Source organism: Phodopus roborovskii, unplaced genomic scaffold, assembly GCF_943737965.1.
Source record: "Phodopus roborovskii unplaced genomic scaffold, PHOROB, whole genome shotgun sequence".
Taxonomy (NCBI): Eukaryota; Metazoa; Chordata; class Mammalia; order Rodentia; family Cricetidae; genus Phodopus; species Phodopus roborovskii.
This window is the reverse complement of record NW_026125052.1, coordinates 18,905,329-18,928,633: the sequence shown is the minus strand read 5'-3', so window position 1 is coordinate 18,928,633 and position 23,305 is coordinate 18,905,329. Positions and strand designations below refer to the sequence as shown.

General features: G+C 42.4%; 1 protein-coding gene across 3 annotated transcripts in view; it reads left to right on the top strand.

The window, feature by feature from the left end:
• The window catches only part of Nsf (N-ethylmaleimide sensitive factor, vesicle fusing ATPase), a 290,174-nt gene that overhangs the window by 161,730 nt on the left and 105,139 nt on the right, over positions 1–23,305 (top strand). For 2 of the 3 annotated variants that reach the window (XM_051178621.1, XM_051178607.1), the window contains exon 1: positions 892–1,026. The exons of the other annotated variant lie outside the window; for it this stretch is intronic. In XM_051178621.1, the coding sequence (XP_051034578.1) occupies positions 1,015–1,026 (12 nt within the window). In that variant the 5' untranslated portion in view covers positions 892–1,014. Of the gene's footprint in view, positions 1–891; positions 1,027–23,305 lie in introns of those variants that run through there. 3 annotated transcript variants of the gene reach the window in all.

Genomic DNA, 23,305 nt, shown 5'->3' with positions numbered 1-23,305 from the left:
GTCGGGGTCTTTCTTTTAAAGGTGTCCTTTGTACCTGCATGCAGACTAGTAGTCATGGAACCCTGGGCTGACCAGAGTACTGCATTCTCCCATGTGCCGGGCAGGCCAGCATAATGCCTGAATCCTTACAGAAATGGTGTGAAGGAAGGCAACATGGAGATTAAGACTGAACTCAGGTCTCGGGAGAAGGCTGAATGCTAACTAAGTAAGATGCTTTCTCAGCAGGCGAGGAGCTCAGTTAGGACGCCTGGCATCTGTGAGCATGGAAGCAGGCATTTGTTACATCAGTGCTGAGGAGGTAGAGGCAGGAAGATCCCCTGGGAATTGCTGGCCATCCAAGCAATTATCTTGAGAAATAAGGTGGACAAATGATTGAAAAAGACATCTTGGTGTCTTCTGGCCTAAACACATACAGGCACACTCATAAACCTTCATACACAGACCGAACCTATGACATTTATTTGCAAGTACCCTAAAAATGAAATAATACTGGAAAAAATTAGTAAAGATATAAATTATGCTAATAACTGACGATGTGAACCATAAAGCTAACAAATACAGAATTATGATTCACTTTCAAAACAAGTGCAAAAGAAAAGCCTGGGTTCGAACAGAATCCGAATTCGGAATCAGCTTCTGGCTATCACCCTTCCTTGGGGGTGAAGGCCAGGAACCACACGGGGTTTTCTCGGCGCGTTCCCGTTGAAGAGGTCTGGAAGAGGAAAGCTAAAAGGCCATTACAGGCCACGTGGCCAACTGCCGTGGCTTCCCTGGAAACAGGGAAGCAGTGAGGACGCCAGCTTGTCTTCAGCCAAAATGGCGCCGCTCCGCCTGCGCGCGCGCGCACGGGCCGGGGGGGGGGGGAAGGGCGTCGGGGACGCGGCCGGGCGCGGGCGCGGCCTCCCGGCGGCTGCGCGCCTGCGCGAGGGCGGGCTGCAGGCGGGCACGCGCGCGGCGGGGGCGGGCTCAGCCGAGTGCGGAGCTGCAGCCTCGGGACCGGACGTGTCCGCGAAGATGGCGGGCCGGGTGAGTGGCGGCCGGGCGACCCCAGCTCGCGGCGGGATCGCGGCTTCGCGACCGCCGCGAGGTCCTCGCGGGCTCCGGGGAGGGAGCGCGAGGCTGAGCACCGGGGAACCCTGAGAGAAGGGCGGTCAGAGCAGGGCTGGAGGCGAGACAGGGCAGCTGCGGCAGGGGATTAGCTCTGCTCAGAAACTCCGTCTTCCCCCAGGTTGTCTCCTCGTTCCCCGGCTCTCCCGCGCCTCCCTTGCCGACCCGTGGGGCTCGCTTCCCTCGTCCTCCAGACACCCTGAGGGTGGTGGCCACTCGAGCCCCCTCTGACGAGCGCCGAGTGTCCTCCGCGTTCCTCCGAGGGTTTCTGAGGTGGCACTGCTGGATAACCGCGGGGTGTAGTCCGCTGCAGTCGGGGCGAGGGTGTGGGGACCCATTTCTCGTTCTTCCTAAATGAATGATATCCTAAATGAAAAGAGGAGGGGGCTGCAAATGACTTTTAGGGCTAATCTCAGCCATCCTCTGGGGAGAAACCTGTCAACTGTCGAGGGAGGCTGCAATGTCTTTAGTCCGGAGTGCAGATGGATTTGGGGGGGGGGGGTGTCACGTTCTGTTTTTCTAAGTGACAGTCGCTTCGATTTACATTTTACTTCCTCCTTTAGCTTGTAGGATCGCGGGATAGGATGGGGTTGGCGAGGAGAGATGGGGCCAGGTCACTGCTGTTATTGCAGTATGCATTAGAGCTAAGAGCCCTGGTGGATGGATCCGGCCCAGAGATTACACTGGTGGAAAACCTGGGGACATTAACTGCGTCATTACAGACTAACGATGTGCTTGACCGATTTACTTATACCTGAGTATCTGAATAAGTTTGCATACATGCGTGCACATATGCAAATACCCGGTCTAAAGAGAATTGTAGGTCATGAGATTCTAGAGTCCCAAAGAGACCTAGAGGTCATCAGTCTAGTTCTATCTCTTCCTTCTCCTTTTCTCATAACCCTTTTTATCTCAGGCTGGCCCTTCCAAATGTACCTCAGGGTCTACCTTTTCCTCCCCGGGACTCCCTCTCCCGAATCATCACTTGTTTTGAAACATACTGGAGCGTCTCTTAAACAGACCCTCCTCCCCCGGTCCCTCCCCATGTCACCTTTACTTTATTATTTTACAGCGATGAAGCCCGATGATTTTCTCTGTTTATTGTCTCCCATTTATTTATTTACCACCTGCTCCCTCCTTGGCCCACCACAGACTGACTGAAACCAGTCCCTAAATGGAGTACACATTTTTCAATCCTTGTCATACTTGATGTCTCAGCAGTGTCTGACATTGTTAACCATTGCTCCCTCCTCTCTACCTCCCCTCGGGACAAGGTTTTTCTCTGTGTCACAGCTCTAGCTGTTCTGGAACTCGCTCTGTGGGCCAGGCTGGCCTTGAACTCACAGAGATCCACCTGTCTCTGCCTCCCTAGTGCTGGGATTAAAGGCCTATATTACCACTGGCTGGTCTGACCTTTGCCTTCTAAATTAGAGACAAAGGTTTCTGCAATGCCTTGCTACTGTTTTGACTCATCTCTCTTGCCGAATCATCTTTCACCACCCTGTCATTCAATTCCCATGCTCTGTTTTATCTCCAATAATCTCTTCTGAGCCAGAGCTATCGCTGTCTGTATGCTTGGGGTTCTCAAGATTTCACCCATCCTGCACACAATTGCCCTCAAAATTCCAAATTGATATGTGCAACTGCCTATTAAAACTCAAGAACAAGGCTGGGTGCATACCTTTGATCTCCGAAGAGACAGAAGCAGGAAGATCTCAGACAGTTTGAGGCTAGCTTGGTCCACATAGTGAGTTCCAGGACAGCCAGAGCTACATAGAAAGACACTGTCTCAAAAAAATCAAAATAAATACGTAAATAAATAAATTCAAGACCACTTGAACTCTTGCTCAAAAAGCTAGGATTTACATACCTGGTACTTTTCTGTTTTTTTTTTTTTTTGTTGTTGTTGTTGTTTTGTTTTGTTTTGTTTTGTTTTTTCCATTGAATGGCAATATCACACATCCAGTGAAAACATGATGGGTACGGAGTGTGTATGTGTGTGTGTGTGTGTGTGTAGTTATATGTGGCCATCAAATGACAACATTGGGTTAGGTTTTGCCATCCACCCTGTTTGAAAAGGGTATCTTTTGTTGTTCACCTCTGCTTATGCCAGGCTAGCTAGCTTTCTAGCTCCTGGAGAATCTGTCTACCCGGGATTATAGACATAAGCCATTTTATCTGGCTTTACAGTGGTTCTGGGGATTTGAACTAAGGTCCTCACACTTGCAGGACAAGTGCTTTATCTACCCAGCTGTCTCCCCAATCCTGTTCTCTATACCTTTTGCCATATCCCCTGCTCTGTTCTCAGGACAATTCATCACTGTCTTCCTACCCACACACTAAAAATAATAAAAGTAATTTTTAAAGACATAGAAAAGGTAGGCTTGGGAGTATTGTTGCTTTAAACCATCCTCAGTATTAAAATCGTCCAGTGCTGTTGTGGCAGCCTTTTCCCTGATCAGATCATCATTCTGCACCTTCACTTCTAGCCTCTTTTCTTTCTCTGGTCTGGATAGCGGAGGAAGTTTCCAAGTAGTCTCCTTTTGGCATTCTGCCCCACTTCCATTCTCCGGTGCCCCTTGCTGCTTAAACCCCTCCTCAGCAACATCCCATTCATTTTTAGGAGAAGATCAAGTACTTAACCTTGAGGCTCTGTGTGGTTTTGCTACTGTTTCCCTCCACTCACTTTTACTGTCAGTGCTCAGGTTATATAAGCCTTTCAATTCCTTGAAGCTATAGTAGTTTCTCTTACCACAAGGTCTTTGCTGGGCCCTTTCTTTTCTTTGTAATGTTCTGCCCCCAACCATTTACCTCCTACTCAGAGAACACTTGGGAAAGCCTGTTCTGATCTCAAGCTGTAAATCAGGATACTTTGTTACAGAGCCTTAAAAACCCCCGTTTCTATCTTAAAGATTTATCTGTTTCTCATTGTAACTGGGTGCCTTCCCAGTGTGTTGGCACATGTCTGTAATCCCAGTACTCCGGAGACAGAGGCAGGAGGATCACAGTATGTTTGAAGCCAGCGTGGTGTACATACTGAGCTATAGAATGTTGTGGAATATTATTTTAACCATGTAAAGATGTGTCACATTTGTTTGTGTTGCTGAATATTACTTTAATTGTGTAAAGATGTGTTACTTTTTTTATTGCTGCATTTGTTTAACTATATAAAATGTGTTACACTTATGCTGCATTTCGGGTTTTTTTAAATTAAAACTGAGTTTTAATCAAAGTTATTTTCAAACATTGTCATAATGTCGCTTTGAAGAGTCATATCGGTCGTACCCGCCAGTGCCTCTCTTCTCCTCCGTTCTTGCTCCTCCTTCCTCGCTAAGTTCCGGTCTTTGAGAAACCAGAGTTTGCTTATGTCTAGAGCTTCCAACGGCTGCTGTTCATGCTGCTCTTCATGACACTTGCTTTCCACTTTGTCTGATAAAGATTCTAGAGGTAAGCCATTTCCAAGCTATCGTGATTTAATAAGGATCAGGAGAAACAAATAGGCCAAATAGATAACTGACAACATAGACAGATGAACACCAGCAGGTTCCTGGTCCCAAGGATGCCTCTGGATGATCTGTCCGAGTCCCACCAGCAAGAGAGCGCTCCTGGGCTCCTCCTCAGACCTAGTTCCCCTAGGTCACTTCTGCCCCTGGCTCCACCCCCAATGGGCGTGGTCAGTGCCACAGTTGTGGGGGTGGGGGGGGGAGTGAATGTCTCATTACAGTGCTCGCTCTGATTTTCTTGAGATACTTTGGGTTCCTTTGAGCTTTGCTCCAGGTGTTTCCGTGTCTGCTCCTGTGTCCGGGCCTTTACTTCTTTCTCTATTGCAGCTTTTCTAAACTGGTTGAAAAGTTCATCTGAGGATTTCAGTACACTTGATGGTTTCACTGACTTTATGCTACATTTCTTTAAGGATGTTGTTTTGTCTGTCTAATAAAAAGATGAATGGCCAATAGCCAGTCAGTAGAGGGATAGGTGAGGCTGGCAGGCAGAAAGAATAAGTAGGAGGAGAGAAATCTAGGCTTGAGACGTGGAAAGAACTAGGGAGAAAGGTCAGGCAGCCACCAGCCAGCCAGACACTTGAGTAAGACATACAGAATGAAAGAAAGATAAAAAACCCTCAGGCAAAATGTAGATGAAGAGAAACAGGTTAAATTAAGTTATAAGAGCTAGCAAGAAACAAGCCTAAACTAAAGCCAAACATTCATAATTAATAAGTTCCTGTGTCATGATTTGAGGGTTAGTGGTCCAAGAAAGACCCTGACTCAGAAATAAAGTATTAGTGTTATTATTTGCCTCCACTTCAAGAAAGCAGAGGCCATGCTAGATATTTACTCACTATTATCTCTACTTTATGTATTTGCTTTTGTGCATCAATTTAGTAGAAATTTAAAAATCTTCAAGGGCAATACATTTTAGAAAATAAAGCTTAATTCATTAAAGCACTATTTAATACATGGATTTATTTTTTTTCAAGGTAAAAGTATGTTATTGTTTTTACATCTGTTTATTTATGTGAGCTGCCATGTGGGTGCTGGGAATTGAACTCAGGTCCTCCAGTGCTCTGAACCACTGAGCCATCTCTCCAGCTTCTATCACATCTGTTCATTTATGAGTGCACATTTATGTCACGGCACATATGTAGAGCTCAGAGGACAACTTGTGGGGGTCAGTTCTCTCCTTCCACCCCACCACGTGAGCCCAGGTTGTCAAACTTGGTAGCAAATGCCTTTACTTGCTGAACCATCTCACCTATCTAAAGGTATATTATTTTACTATAGAAAAGTTCTTAATGGACAGAAGAGTAACCCCTTAGTAACGCCTGCATTTGTAATATACCAAACACTTGCTATAATGCTGGTTGCTTTTCCTTTTTTTGTTGCTTTTGAGACAGGGTCTCCCTGTGTAGCCCAGGCTGGCCTAGAATTCACTTTGTAGAATGTGCTGACCTACTCACAGAGATTTGCCTGCCTCTGCCTCTGAATGCTGGGACTAGAAGTTTGTGCCCTATAATACTGTCTGTAAACTCCCACACTTTGTGTTGCTGACGTTAAACTTAATATAAGAAATGCAACATGATCTCATCAATGTAATTTCCATTTTGTCCTGAATACCATGGTGAGGTTAAGCATTTTTCCTGTTGGTCACTGGAGAGTTCCTCCATGCATTATCATTTGTAACACAGTTATAAAAATCCAGAGATAGATATTGGGGTTCAAGCTGAAGATCAGAGAAGCAAAGCAGCCAGCCACTAGCTCTTACCTCTGCCTCAGGCTGAAAGGGCTGTCCTGTCTTCAGTGTGAATGGAGAGTAAATCTGAGACTGACTACTCAATGCCCCACTCCTATCTTATATACCCCTCTAGAGCTGGGATTAAAGGTATGGGATCCAAAGTGCTGAGATCTCCGTTGTTAGAGCTGTTTCTTTTTTAGACTGGATCAATTTCAGGTAACTCAGTGTGGCCTTAAACTAACAGAAATCCATCTGCCTGTCTCCTGAGTCCTGGGATTAAAGGTGTCTACCACCATTGCTCAGCTTCTATGGCTAACTCTTGTTGCTGGTGGGATTAAAGGAGTGTACCACCACTGCCTGGCTCTATGGCTGTGGCTAGCTTTGCATTTTGATCTCCAGTGGTTTTATTAAATCTTAAATAATCACCATTGTATAGGTGTTGTCCATTTGTCAGTTAAGATACTCAAATTTTCTTATTTATATAGTTTTTCCTTTTGAGGAGGGCAGGATTTGCTTTAGATTCAAACTATTAGTTGTAGATAGCTTCTAGATGCAAATATCTTATAGGTGATCATTTTTTTTCATGTTGTTTACAAAGTCTTAGATTTAAATGTTATTGTTATAGTTGCCATTTTTGGCCCATATGGTTTATACTTTTGTGTGATGTTCAAGAAAGGTCTTATTTTAAAGTTTATTTGCTTTGCTTATTTTGATGATTAATTCATCTGGAACTTATTTTTGTGTTTGGTGTGAATTATGAAGTTAATTTTATCCTTCCATATTCAAGAACAGTTGTCCCAATGTTTATTGGGTCCGTCCTTTATCTCCACTGGTCTGTGAGTTTCTCTGTGTGTGGGTCTGAGTCCACACTTTATTATTTCACTGCTACTCATTGCTGTCTCATGAAGTGCACCGCTTCCTCATTTAAAAAAAATCCATTTATTTACTTGTTTATCTTTGTGTGCATGTGTGTGGCTAGACATGTATATATGTGGAGGTCAAATACAACTGGAAGGAGCCGCCCTTTCCTTTCACTATGTGAGTCTTGGGGTTCCAACTCTGTCCTTTTGCCATGGAGCTATCCTTCCTGGCCAGCCTTTTATTTTTCCACCTTTTACATTTTCAGCCCTTTCCATGTGAATTTTAGGAGGAATTCAGAAAGTGCACACTCTGTGTCTGTTCATTTGGACCCGCCATTTCCTCCTGTGTTTTACAAAGATAGATACAAAGACTCTAATAAAATTCAGCTAAATAACTTTTAAAAAATCAACTCTCTCTTTCCTCCCCCCCCTCTCTCTCTGGTTTTAAGGCAAAAGGTGTAAAGGTGTAATAGTTTACCACAACTTGAAGCTGTACATTCAAACCAAACAACGTAGCACCAGCGTTTTACGCAGGGTACTGTGGTCATCTGCCTTACCCCGAATGAGGTGCTAAGGGTCAGTGGATTTGCACTAGTGAAATAGAGGAGGAAACAGGAAAATCATTCAGGGAAGAAATAATAGTGAGTTTTGAAATCACTAGGCCAGTAGAATGTTTTACAGATTTAGTGATGGGATTCATTTCTGTTGTAAAGAGGTTTTAGTATTAAGAGCTTATGAACATACAAATTCATATGTGACTTGACATGCTAGGAGAATATTATCACCAAATTCTGGGTCTTCTAAAGAATCTCTTTGTTGGGGATTTCTTTCTTTCCTTCTTTTTTCTCTTTCTCTCTCTTTCCTTTTTTTTTTTTTTTTTTTTTTAAAGATTTATTTATTATGTATACAGTGTTCTCCCTGCATGCATTCCTGCAGGCCAGAGAGGGCGCCAGATCTCATACAGACTGTTGTGAGCCATGTGGTTGCTGGGAATTGAACTCAGGACCTCTGAGTGTTTCTGAAGCCTCTGTATATACACTGAAGTCTCTGTACTGCTTGTGTTCTTCTGGTCTATGTTACAGATATATACACATATGTCTGAATATATATTTGAAATAATGCTCCCATACATTATATTCTGGTCATGGTTTCCTTTCCTCAAGTTCTTCCCAGATCCTTCCCACCCACCCAGATCCATAACCTTCCTTTCTCTCTTTCTTTAGGAAACAAACAGGCAAACAAAAGAAAGAAACCAGAATTAAGAAAAAAGAAGAGCAAACATATGTATACACAGACACACACACACACACACACACACACACACACACACACACACTAAAAATTTATAAAAACACAAAATCAGAAGCCATAATATACAAGTTTTAGGTCAGTAAGACAAAAGATGCCCAACCAAAGCCATATGAGACAAAAAAATTCTGCAAAATACCATTATGTTCATTTCATGCTGGCCATTTATTGTGCTATGGGGTCTATACATAAGTATGCTTAATATACCCATGAGGCACCATTGAAAAAATAGGGATGGGAGCCTGTGTGCACTCCCCTGTCTCAGCACTGGGAACCCTATCTGGCTTGAACCTGTGCAGATCTTGTGCAGGCTGCCATAGTACCTGTTAGTTTATATGTGTGTCAGTCGTTTTTGTTTTGTTTGGTTTGTTTGTTTTGTCTTGTTTTTTAATTAATTATTTTGTGTATATATGATTTACATGCTTGTTTTTCTGTGCATGGGTGAGAAGGCCAGAAGAGGGGAAAAAATCCACTAGAACTGGAGTTGTCGATAGTTGTGTACTGCCAGGTGGATGTTGGGAATTGAACTCAGATCCTTGGGAAGAGTGGTCAGTGCTCTTAACCACTGAGCCATCTCTCTAGCCCCTTAGCATTGCATTTTTAAATGAAGTTTATGTATCCCTGATACAAGGATTGCCACAATGTTTCTACAGCCCAGCAGACCAGTGCACCAGCATCACTTGAGAGCTTGTGGAGAGAGCTTCCAGGCTTGTTTCAGGCTGACAGATGTGCTGAGTCTGGAGCTCTGCAGTCTCCTTCAACAGACTCTCCGTTGATTGTGGTGCATGTGGGTTGAGACCTGTTGACTTTGCAACTTACTTCTCCATTGTGGTTCCATGTGGATTGTTGAAGGTTTTCTTTTTGTAAACTTATATGCAACCTTCATGTTCATAAGCTTCAATGTTCTCCTTTCTCCTCTTTAAGACCTCCCTGCACCCAATTTCTGAAATATCTGAGAAGTTGTAGTTGTTTCTTACAGTAGTATAGTGAATTAGGTTCTCTCATCAATCTTCCCACATAAAAAAATTTAAGATGTTAGATAAAATACGTTAAAAAAAAAAAAAAAAACCTGAATTCAGAACTGGAGAAATATGGCTTAGAGGTTTGGTTGCCATCACCCATATTGGGTGGCTCACAAGCACCCGTTTCTCAGTTCCAGGGATCTGATGTCCTCTCCTGGCCTTTGCAGGCTGCTGTACATGTGTAATGCACACATACATATAAGTAACAATAAAAATAAAAATAAGCCTTAGAAATAATTGAATTCGGGGTGGTAGCCAGTCAGAGCTTAAAGAAGAATCAGGCCAAACCCTGTGTGCAAGTGGAAAATAGCAGCCAGGAGCTTTTGCCGTGAGAGGAGGATGATTTCACCTTTGCCTCCAGAGCTCAGAGAACAGAAGATAAACATTGGCAGTTTTGGTAGCATCCCCCTTGTAAAGATGGTCTCTCCGGGGATACACCTCATAATAAATATCAGCTAGGAGTAAACTTGTTCCACCCAGGGATCTGAAAGGAAAATTTTCTGTTTCACTTTGGTGCTGGGTAGGGTCACAAAAACAAACAACAACAACAACAACAAAATCCTCTTTAATATTTTTATCCACTAGGTCACCTTGAAGTTTGGAATTCTGATTTTACACTCCCTGGTTGGTATGAAACTCTTAAGCCAATAATTAGGTATGAAGTGGTACAATAGTGGCAGTGACCCCACCCCCCCACACCTCCACATGCCTCTACATGCTTCCACACACCCCACATACCCCACAGGCCCCCACACACCCCCACACATCCCCACAGGCCCACATACACCCCACAGGCTCCTCATACCTCACATCTCCCCACACCCCCCACATCCCCACACACCCCGCAGCCCCCCACACCCTCACATGTCCCCACAGGCCCATACATACCTTCACAGGCCCACACACACACCCACACACACCCCACAGGCCCCACATACCCCCACACGTCCCCACAGGCCCACACACACCACACAGGCCCCCACACACCTCCACAGGTCCCCATACACCCCACAGCTCCCTCCCCACACCCACACATGTCCCCACAGGCCCATACATACCTTCACAGGCCCACACACACACCCACACACACCCCACAGGCCCCACATACTCCCACACGTCCCCACAGGCCCCCACACACCCCACAGGTCCCCATACACCCCACAGCTCCCTCCCCACACCCACACATGTCCCCACAGGCCCACATAAGCCCCCCCACACTCCCACATGCCTCCATACACCCCACAGGCCCCCATTCGCCTTGGATACCCCAGTAGCATAAAGCATAAAGCTTCTTGGAAGAAGTCATTTTTGGAGAACGCCTGATGACCTGAGTTCAATCCCAGGGACCCACACGGTAGAAGAAGAGACCTGAAACAAGTCCTACAGGGTTCTCCTCCAATCTCCACACAAACTGAGGAGCACATTTCCTTAACAAATGATAAATGCACACCTATAATCCCAGCACTGGGATGCAGAGGCAGGCAGATCTCTGTGAGTGCAAGCCCAGGCAGGTCTACAAAGTGAGTTCCAAACCAGCCAAGGTTACATAGTATGACCCTGTTTCAAAATAACAAAAACCAAAACAAACAGAAAGGAGTTAGAATTTCCAAAGACTTAAGATATTGAAATTACCAGACACATAGTAAATATATGTATTTAATATGCTTATAGAAATAAGGCTTTAAGAGTGAAGAGCAAGAGTATGAAATGATAGGTTTGAAATTAATTTGCTTTTCGGTTTTTAGAGCCAGGATTACTCTGTAGCCCTGGCTGTCATGGAACTCACTGTGTAGACAAGGCTGGCCTTGAACTCAAAGATCCACCTGCCTTTGCCTCCTGAGTACTGGAACTAAAGGTGTTTACTACCACCACCCAGCTTGAAATTTTTTTTTTCATACCTATATTTGGATTTCTCCCTCCCACCTCCCCACCCAACCAATCTACACTCTCTTTAAAACAAACAAGCCCAAGGAACATACCAAAGAAACCAAAACAAACCCCCACAGAAACACAAAAACAGAAACCAAAATATACAAGCAAAAGACCAATAAGACCGAAAAAAAAAAAAAAGCCAAAATTAGATAAGAAGTCTATGAAAATACCATTGAGTTCATTTTATATTGGCTAACTACTTCTAACCAGAAAATAAAAATTTAAAAAAAAAAAAAAATTACGTGGAATTCAGTTCCAGGGAAGTGGGAAGCTATGGAAAGCGTTTAGGAAAACATGAAAGGCAGTAAAGGAGGTCTTGGCCAGCCAGCCTCCCGGTGGGGAAGAATGAGGCAAAGGTTGCATTTGAAGAGAGGATGCAGGAGACTTGACCTGTCTGCAAATTCAAAAAGTCTGAAGTAGAGGGATGTATAGGCTCTTCCCCTCCATGTGGGCTGCTGTGAGGTGAGGCCAGGCTAGGCTACATAGCAAGACCCTGTTTCAAAATAAGAATGAGAGCAGAAATAGTAGTTAAAATAAGTCAGTGATGTCATATGGAAAATTTAACCACTAGAACTAAATATATGATGGGGTAGGGGTAGGCATAGACTCTGAGTGTTTTATGCTTTTTGTTCTGTTCAGTAAGGAGTTAGAGCTACTTGAATGGCTTTTGGCTTAATATGTTTATTTCCAGGGTAACTACTGAAATAATAAAAAATATGAATAACAATGGAAAATTTAATTTTAAAAATTCAAGAAAGTGAAAAATAAAAAGTGCAATTAAGAGGAATCAAGATGATAGACATGAAATATCCACACACCCAATAAATAAATAAAAAAATAAATTAATAAAATAAACAGAACAAATCCTATTAGAATTAAATGCTTCATTCAGAAGAAAAGTGAGTCACTTTAGACTTTTAAACAATGTATGGTAACAACTCCCAAAGCCCAGGAACTATTTGTTTGCCTAATTAATTAATTAAAGATGGATTTCACTATATCACCCTACTGGCCTCAAACTTGCTTTGTAGAACAGGCTAGCTTTGAACTCACAGAGCTTGGCCTGCCACTACCTTCTAATGCTAGCATGAAAAGCATGCACCCCCTGTGCCAGCATGATCCCAGCCATCATTTTTAGGATAGTCACTAAAGATACAGGTTAAAACAAAAGGATTTTCTTTAAAAAGTCTTATCAGGTAATAATTTCTAAACAAAAAAGGTAAAGTGACATCAGACACATAAACAGCAGACAGTGTGAACTTTAAAGCAGAAGAAATAGAGCTAGGTCAGGCAACATTGAGTTCAGTTACCCATAAAGACAAAACAGTTTTAAACGTGTGTGAGCCCAGTAATTGTCTCCATATGCAAAGGATAAAGTGTTGGAGCCCAGCAGGGCAGGAGGGCAGGGAAGATCAAGGGGACACAGAACAGGAAAGAGTCTTCTCACCCGAAGGGTGTAATTTCAGGTGTCCCCCCCCCAATTGCACCTGCACTGGTGTGGGCTTCACAGGAGAAAGCTCTTGAGTTCGTTGTAACAGCTATAGGTGCAATTTGAGGGCATCTGCAATCGCTCCTCGAAGGGTTGCTAAGAAACCTTTCCACGATTTTTTTTCTCTACAGTAAGTGAAGTCATGGGGCAGTTCCTAAGGTGCAAAGACTAGGGGGTGCAATGAGGAGAAATCAAAATGATAAACATGAAATAAATAGAAGCAGTGGCAGGTGTAGCGGTCCCAGCACTCGGGGACTGAGGCAAGAGGATGGAGAATTTTGAGGCTAGTTGTTTTGAGGTGAGATGCCTCCTTTCTCATCCTTTTCTTAAGCGCCTCCACCACTCTCATCCACGCTTAAGTGAGTGCTAATTACCCTTCCTAATAAACTCCAGCTCCACTTCATACATCTTGTCTCTCTCGCTGTTTTCTGCTGCAAAGGAAGATAGACTCCTGGCATTTCCTGAATAGTGGTCCATCAGAGACTGTCCCGGCTACTCAGGTGGCAGGGTAGAGCTGCCTCTGATCCAGCTGCTAGTTCAGACCTCTTTTAGTAATTGATGAAGAAACAAAACTAAACAGTCATATATGTAAACTGATAAAAGCAAATTAAAAATCCAGTGTCTCTCCAGGCCTGGTGGTGTAGGCCTGTAATTCTAGCTACAGTGTCTCTCCAGGCCTGGTGGTGTAGGCCTGTAATCCTAGGCAGAAAGGTTGCAATTGTACTTCAAGGCCCACCTGGACTGCAGAGTGAGTTAAAACTCTGTCTGAACATTTAAAATAAGATCAGGTACTATGGTTTAGTGGTAGAGTGCTTGCCTTGCATGTGTTTGGCCTGGGTTTTAGCTCCATTATTGAGGGAGGGGGTTAGATTTATTAAAAATACCCAGTTTCTCAGTTGAATTGGTCACATTTCAAGTTTTACACATGACCAGTGGCTGCTGGATCTGATAGCATGAAAAGTGCTTGTGCATGACTGTGCTTTGGAAGGGGTAAATGAACAGTCTTCCAAGGAATACATGTTGAGCAGCACACTCAAGGTCCAGAATGCTGCATTGTACAGGGCAAGTAAACTAGAAATGAGATCAAACGGTGACTGAAAAGCTAGGGACCAGCAGATTCTTCTTCTTCTCTTTCTTCTCTCCTCTGTTATCCCTGACTGGATCTCACTCTGTAGAGCAGGCTGGCCTCAAACTCACACAGATCCTCCTGCCTCTGCCTCCCGAGAGCTGGGATCAAAGGTGTGGGCCACCACCTGGCATTGGTTCCACTTTTCCAAAATGAACATATCCACAGTAATCAATGCCCGGTTTAAGAAAGATGTCCCCAGCATCTGTCAGGGCCCCTGTCTTCCAGCACTGTCCTCCCATCGAAACAGCTGCCCCTTCACTTCGGCTGGCCGGCCTGCCCCTCACTATACGCCAGCCTCTCTTCCCAGCCCTTCGTATGCACTTCTGCCCTAAGTGTGTGTGGCCTAAGAATCCGGAGAAGGTGCTAGAGTGTAGAGACAGAAGCTAGAGAAAAGGGGGATTTTCTGTGTGGCCATGGGGGAGCCATGCTGGATGTAGAACCTTCCCCACCCCCTTTTTTCCTTTTCCTTTTCTTTGTTGGTATGCTAGATTAGCACTCTAGCACTGAGCTGTATTACCAGCTTGACCCAAAGAGCCCTTCTAAGGAACAGAAGTAAGCTAGTAATTCCTGTTCGCTGATGAAAATCAGTAAGCATTATGAAAGTCAGCCATTTGGACATAAGTATTTAAAAGTAATTTCTAAATTATAAAATATGTAAATGGGCCCATTATGTTATGCTTATATTTGTTATCAAGCTGTGTTAAGTGAGAAACCTCTCAGTGTTACAAATACTTTGTGAATGTGTGTGAGTGTGTGTGAGTAATTACAGGGCTTCAGATCAGCCCAACAATTAAGGTAACTATCATGAGGCCTGTCATTGTATTTTGCTGCTTTGAAGACAGTTCTCATTAGACCTCAGACTTGTTGATGTCTTTAGGTAAATGTTATATTTTCATAGAACTAGGGTCAATTTCTTTTGATTTCTTTAGCAACTCTTGGAGTAAACTTTGCTCAGAGTAAGAACAATGTGTTATGGAATGCAATCCTAAAATGAACCGGCATTTTGCAGTTTGGGAAACACCTTCACAGATCTTGTTAGATTCTCAAAGCCATCTTATGAGTTGGCACTGTCAAGACTTGGTTCGCAAAACAAAACTCAACCAACTAAAATCCCCACAGCTGTACTTCACGGTGAAAGTTAAAAGCTTCCCCTAGAGATCAGGACTGAGACTAGGATGTCTCCTTTGACCACCTCTGTTCAACACCATTGCAAGTTTTAGGTAGAGCCAATATGCAACAAAAGAAAGGAATAAAGGGCACCTGTTATCACCACTATGTGGATGGTGTTTACTTTTGTTGGCGTTGTTCTGGGTTGTACTGGGGATTGAATGCAGAGACTCAGTGCATACTGGATAAGTGCTCTACATCTCCAGCTCCAGATGGCACTCCTAAAGAATCTAAAAAAATGTATTAGAGTTAGTCACTAGGTTCATCAGAGCTGTACCATAGAAGAGCAATGTCTAGAAGTCATCTACATTTCTATATGATGGCAATCTAAAAGCAAAAATAAGAAAACAGTTCCCTTTCTAGCATCAGAAAAGAATAAACTTAAGAACAGTTCAGAGACCTAACCATGATTCTTCCAAGGAAGATTAGATTTTAAAAATGCATGCTTTTGGATTAAGCAATATTTTTTTGTTTGTTTGTTTTAAGTGATCGTTTTAAAAGATGTGATACAAAAAACATAAGCAATCAGGAAAAATAAGATTTTATCAAAATTGAAATTTTCATGTGTCAAAGGGGATAGATAGATGATTAAGAAAGTAAAGACAACTGCCAGAATGGGTGAAAGCATTTGTAAATTAGATATCTGATGCGCACTTATCAGAATATTCAAGTCGTATATTCCTATGTAAACTTGGATGTAGAGCCAGGTATGGAGGTGCACAATGTAATCTTGCCACTCCAAAACTGAGTCAGGAGAATCACAAGTTAGAGACCACAGTTAGCTGTGTAGCAAGGCCCAGTCTCAACAAACAAACAGGCACCCCAAATCCCACATAACTCTTATGCCCAGATGCTGTTCATCGAATGTTCATCGAAGATGAAATGAGAAACAGAATGTGTGGTCTGTCCATGCCATGGGATGTGGCCCGGTTGTAGGAAATAGTGGTGTATAGTGATATGTTCTTCAACCTGGTTGAACCTTGAAAACATTACACTCAGTGGAATAGGCTGACACAAAGCACAAACACCATATGATTGCATTTTCACAGAGGGCTTCTTTTACTCAGCATTACATTTTGAAGCTTGTTGTGTATGTACCTGTCGGAACACAGTCCTGTGAGGAGAATTCTGAGTGCTTGTGAGAAAACCAGGGTCTTGTGAGCTCAGTTCCTTCAAAACTTGGAATTGTTCTTGGAACCTGTTTTCCTGCTCCTTCCAAGTGGAGTGGGTAGGACTTCACTTCAGATTATTCACTGTTGCTTGCTGCTGTTATTCTAGTATGTTAAGCATGTCTACATGCTGCTTGTCCTTGGGGTCGACAGCTTGAATTGATGAGAACTCTACTTAGGTGGTTTTTCTTGACTCTGGGAGTATAAATTGTCTGATGCTCTGAATAAAGTTAGCTATTGCGTGAGGCTTCAGTACACCTCACTGATTGGCTCCATTCTTCTAGGTTTTACTGCCCCAAGAATGGTAAACATATACTAATGATTAATTTCTGTTTAATTGTTAGTAGTATTTCATTTTGTGGCTATGGCATAGTTGTTTGCCCACTTATCCTTTGGAGGACTTTTGTGATGTTTACAGTTTTGTCTGTCATGACTACATATGCTATGAACCTTTATGTTTAGTGTTTGCATGGACATACATTTTCAGTTTCTTGACCAAAGACGTGGGGTTACATTTGCTAGATGACATTACCTTTAGGAAACTGCTTTGATGTTGTATTTGATGTTGTCAGCCTCCGATGTTCTTGGGTATGAAAGTCTGGTCCATGGGCTTGGGGGAAAAGCATATTTATCCACTGAGGTTTCTCACCAACCATTCTGCCTTCAAAATGTTAACAGGAAGACCAGGTGTGGTAGTTGTGTATCTAAAATTCAAGCACTCAGGAGGTTTAGAGGTTCTGGTAGGAGTTCTTAGTATAGGAGGGTCTATAGGCTTGCCAGTGGGCATTTACGATGACATTTCTGTGTTGTTCTCGACCAATCTATCCATTGGAATTACCTGTAGTGGCAGTGATTAAGCACTTGTGGTACTTGAAATGTGGGTAGTGATAGTGCCAAATGGAAATCTATGTTTTTATTGATGTTACCAGTCATATGTCTGGGGGGGGGGGGTTACATTGTTGGAAAGTGAAAGCTTCCTTTGGTCTTTCTCTGAGACAGTCAGTTTCACATTGAAACCGTCTGGTCAGAAACTTGTGGATGACTTCTTCTGCCTCAACTTCCCCAGTGCTGGGATTACAGATGTGAGCAACCCCCCAGCCACACCTACACAGTGAAAGTGCAATTCTAAACTGTGAGGTTTTTTTCAGGAGTGATCCGCCTTGGAGGATCTTGTCGTCTGGCTTGGCCCTACAGCAAGTTTCTATATTTTGCTCTCCTCTTCGCCGTGGGAATATGCACATCTCTGGGGAAATGTAACCAAGGCCTGAGGTGCCAGAGGAAGAGATGTGATATTTTAAAGGGTTAGAGTCAGGGTAGGAGGACTGTTTGGTCATGAGCCCTTTCTAGTCTGCTAGCACATTCCATTTTTCTTTTTCTTTCCTTGCTTTCGGTATAGTCTCGTGTAGCACAGGCTGGACTTGAAGTCCTGTGTAGCTGAGAGTTACCTTGAACCCCTGATCTTCCTGCCTCTACCTCTCAGGTGCTGAGATTACAAGAGAGTGCTACCGCTTGCTGCCTCATATTGTTTGGTTGTTGTTTGGCTTATTTTGCTGTACTGTTATTTGATTTAAAAAGTTTTACCCAAGTAATCCGTTTTCTTCGGGGAACCTTTACACAACAGTGTGTTATTTAAATTCCCAAACTTAAATACTTTCCAGAGAAATCTTGTTTAACAGCCCCTCCCCCAACACACACACACACACACACACACACACACACACACACACACACTTTTTTTTTTTTGAGAGAGAGAGAAGTGAATTCTCTGCAGTTTAAAGATTCTGAAATAACTAATGGCACCATTACTTCTCCTGCAGTTTCCTTTTGGCTTGTGACATTGCCACATTGCTGTCCTTTCAAATAGCCAGTGGTCTACAGCGGTTTGTAACGTTTGGTCCTTAAGACAGTTTTATATCCTTAAACAGTTATGGGTTCTGGTAACTCAAGCAACTCAGCTTAAGAAAACACTGATTGTGTTTTCATGTTTAAAAGGCTATATGTCTGTGGTGGTTGGCTTTTATTATTGTTCCTTAGAGGAAAAGCCAGAGTTAGAAAAATCATGGAATTTTCCCTTGGCATTTCTATGTTAAGTAGACAGCTCCACTATTTATAGGGACTTAACACTTTGTTTAAAAATGAGATCCCCTGCTTGGCTTACCATAAACACAGATGCTTCTGGCTTCTAATAGGGAGGCCTTTCAGTTGTAGCATCTGTTTCAATTGGGCAGTAGTAGGATGATCTCCACAGATTCCCTACCCCCCTTTCTTATTAAAGGATATGGACAGAAACAGGTTTACAAATGAAAAGGTCACCTTAACAGTTTATAGAGTTTTTATTGTATTGGCTTTATCAGTTGTGTAATTTTTGTTCTGTTTATTGTTTTCTATTTTTCTATTTGTGTGTGTGTGTGTGTGTGTGGTATGCATGTTTTTGCATGTGTATAGGTGTACATGTTTGTGTGTGTGCACATGTGTTCTTCGTGTACATGGAAAACAGGAAGATTATGCTAAGACTCGTCCTCCATTGTTCTTCCTCTTTACCCGTTGAGGTAGGAGGAGCTCTCAGCCAAACCCAGAGCTCCCAGATATAGCTAAACTCCTTAACTAGTTTTCGCCGTGATCTCTTGTCCCCACCTTCCTAGCCCCTGAGTTGAATAACTTTGAATTGTTAAGTCATTTGAGTCTAATTAGGTCATATCCTAAATGATCTTGTAGTGCCTTGTACACTTGTTTTGGGTGGTCTATAATACAGTTCAAACAGATTTGTATTAATTTATAATGCTTAAAAACATTCACTGTGTGCCAGGCCCAGGACTTGTCCCTAGGAAGGACAGACATGAGCAACAATCAAGTCTCTGTCCTTAACACTTGTCCTATGTATGTTTCACACGTGCAGGAAGACAATAAGGACATATCCAGGGCTTCTGTTTACTTTTTATCAGCTTAGGTGGGAGGGTCTGCTATCTAGGTTGTCTCTTAGAATAAGTTTTGACTACACAGGGAATCGGAACCATGGAATGTGTAGAAAATGGCCAAGTAAGGGAGGCAAGCTTAGGGGGAATGATCCTAAAAGGAAGAAACTTGAAGGTGAAGAGACTCTGGGAGGATAGAAACTTTAAATTGCTTGATGTGTTTTTGACCAATGGCGGTCAAGGTGTGACCCTCAGGAAAAGGCTGTTTCATTTGGAAGGAGAACTTGTGACGCTGACTCTGTTCATGTCATGGGACATCAGTGATTTCCAAACATTTCATCATGAATCCCACATGTAAAAGTGTTTATATAACCCCAGTATGCCCATACACTGATGTGTACTCAGATTTTATGTACATAGTGAAACATACAGAAAAGAATAAGCAAGCTAACAACAAATGTATAATCTAATAATTTTACTTTACTAGCAATCCATAAAATAAAATGATAAGTCATTGTTCTGTGATATCTTGTTTTGTTTTGTTTTGTTTTTGAGGCAGGGTTTCTCTGTGTAACAGCTCTGGCTGTCCTAGACCTGGATCTGTAGACTGGTCTTGAACTCACAGAGATCCGCACCTGCCTTTGCCTCCTGAGTGCTGGGATGGAAGAAGTTCACCAGCACTGCCAGACTGTTTTTTTTAATATCTTGCCCAAATGTTTTTCAGTACATCTGTTCAAAGGCCTGTTCCTAAATTTAGCTTACTTTTTAAGACACTCCATTTTAATGGCAATCAAAGCTTAGAGCAAAGTAAGGGAATTTGGCTGCACTTTTGAAATTATGATATTCTGTGGTTTTTTTTTTTTTTTAAATCAAACTAATCACCATTTATGGAAATGTGTTACTGAAATGTGACTAGTACATTTCCATCTGTCTACTTGTTTTTTTTCAAATTAATCAAAATGCATTACACTTTTCATAGTGCTAATAAATGTGTTCAGAAAAACTCCTGGAAGCCATCATGTGGATGATTGTTTTAGAAGCTTCAACGATTCTATTCTGTTCTTGGTTTAAAAAAACACACACAATTTGTTTTTAGGTTGAATGTGGAGGTTGAGGACCATTTCAGGAACCAGCTCTTTCCTTCCCTGTGGGTCCCAGGAACTGAACTCAGATTGCCTGGCTTTGGCATCAAGTGCCTTTATCTGTCGAACCACTAGCCTGAAGATATTCTTTTCAAAAGCATAGTCATTTAGCAATGGCACTGTTTGCAGCTATTCAGTTTTGAAATGCAATATTCATTAGAACAATGTATTTTTTTCCATTTTGAAAAACATTTTTATTTTATGGGGAGGTGCATGGCAAGTTTTTGTCTATTTAGTATCTTTTTTGTTAATATGCTACTATACTTTCTTTAGAAACAGTTATCATGTTTGGAACATTTACTTTTTATGAATTATGTAATTTGTTCCTGTTTTCAAACTCTTTTGTTTTATTTTTTTAAAGATATATATATATATATATATATATATACTAAATATATATAATATATATATATATATATATATGGTGATATATATATATATATTATATATATATATGGTGTCCTGTGGGCCAGGAGAGTGCACCATATTTCTTTATAGATGGTTAGATGGTTGTGTACAGATGTGTGGTTGCTGAAAATTGAACTTAGGACCTCTGGAAGACCAGCTAGTGTTCTTAACTATTGAGCCATCTCTCTAGCCTCTTGTTTTGTTGTGTTGTGTTTTTGAGACAAGGTCTTGCTGTGCTTTAGGCTGCCTGGAACTCACTGTGATGTCCAGGCTGACCTGAAAGTTTTGTACTAGTACTCTTTCCCGCCAGCCTGGTCCCACAGCTGCATCAACCCCAAATAAACACTCAGAGACTTATATTAATTATAATAATATTGGCCAATGGCTTGGGCTTCTTATTGGCTAGCTCTATCTTAATTATTAACTCATAACTACTAATCCATGTATTTCCACGTGGTCTTGGCTTCCCAGAGAATGCCAGATCTGCAACTCCTTTGCCTGCTACATGGGAACTGTTCTCTGCCTCCACTTCCCAGAATTCTCCTTGACTCCTAGCCCCACCTATCTTCCTGCCTGGCCAATCAGTGTTTTACTTATCAACCAGTAAGTGAAATATATACAGAATAACATCTCCCATCATGAAAGCTGTAGCCTTCCTCAACCTCAAGACAGCTGCAATTGCAGATGTGAGCTGGCGCCTTCAGCTCTTAAATTTAAGTCTTTTGCAATTACCAGTGATCCTTACAGGTTGGTCTTGACAGGACCAGTCTGGCTCCCAGCACCCTTATTGGGTGGCTCACAACCATCTGTGACTCTAGCTGCAGCTCTGCTCTGGCCCCTTGAATAACCACAACACATGATGCATCACACAGACTCATAATAATAAAATGTTTTTTAAAAAAGAAAATATTTCGATAGCTACTTCCTATCTCTGTGTGGAGTGTAGGAAAGAGACAATAAAGACCTTGTTTAGATAAAAATGACCTCAAGTGACATACCTGTGGCAGTAATTTATCTGTGAATAAGGCAGTGACTGCCATTTTATTTTATTTTACTTTTGCACTTCAGGACTTCGTGTCTCTTCTCCTCGGAAAACAGCTATTTGGGTACCTAATTACCATTAATAGTGCTAAACTAACTAGCCTGTTCCTTTTAGCAGATAGAGAAGTTCATCTTGAAAGAATTTGAGGGCTTTCTTGGTGTCATTAAGTCTAGAAAGCTTATCTTCAATAAAAACTATAAAATAAATATAAAGTACTAATATCATCGTGTTAGCTTGTGAACTCTTTGAGAACACATATCCCGCTGTAGACATCAACAACTGAGGTAATGGTTCTCAAAGTGGCCCTTTAAGTCAAAAGCCTGGAGCCAAGGGGGTAGTGCTGGAGGTGCACACCTTTAATCCCAGCCTTCGGGAGGCAGAGGCAGCCAGATCTCTGAGTTTGAGGACAGAGCAAGTTTCAGGACAACCAAGGCTACATAGAGAAACCCTGACTCAAAAAACAAACAAACAAACAAACAACACATGTATGTGTGTGTGCACGCACACACATACACACCTCTCCCCCACCCCCACCCCAAAGCCTGGTGTGGGCATGTACGCCTGTGATCACAACACTCCAAGGCCAAGGGAAGGAGGGTCATCAACTCAAGGCCAGCTTGAGCAGCATAGTAAAAACATGTCTCAGATAATCAAAAGCATGAAAATAAAATAAACCAAAAGAAAAATAGGTCAAAGTGTATTATATAAATTTAAAGACGATCGGCTTCTGTTTGAAGTTTGAAGAGTAAACACAATAATGGCTGTGGATGTTCCCTAGAGCTTCCTAGCCAGATCTGACAAAAGGATTGCTGGATCAAACATCCTGAGGGATGTAGCTCAATTGGTGGGATGCTTGCCTAGCATGCCTGATACCCCAGGCTCAACCCCGAGCACCACATGAACCAGGCACGGTGGTACACTCCCATACTGCCGGCATGCAGGAAATGGAAGCGAGAGGAATAGAAATGCAAAGGCCAGCCTAAGCCATATATTGAGTTCCAGGCTAGCCTCAGCTACACAAGGCTGTGCTTCAGAAACAGACAAAAAGCATCGTTTAGAAGAATATTTGGCTAGTAGGAATTAACCAAAAGGGCCATTGGTTGCTGTTTTTCCTTTTGAATACATCTAATAATTATTTTTGTTGAGAAATGTTTAGGAGGTTTTTTGTTTGTTTGTTTGTTTTTTTGTGGTTTTGTCTTTGTTTCACTTTTGAGACAAGGTCTTGCTGTGTAGTCCAGTCTAGCCTCAACTTGCAGTAATGTTCCTGCCTCAGGCTGTAAGATAATTTTCTTTCATCTACAGGCAATACAATTCATAGCCACTTGGGATCTCTTATAAAAAGATGCATTTCATAACACCTTGTATCAAATTTACTACTTGACTTTA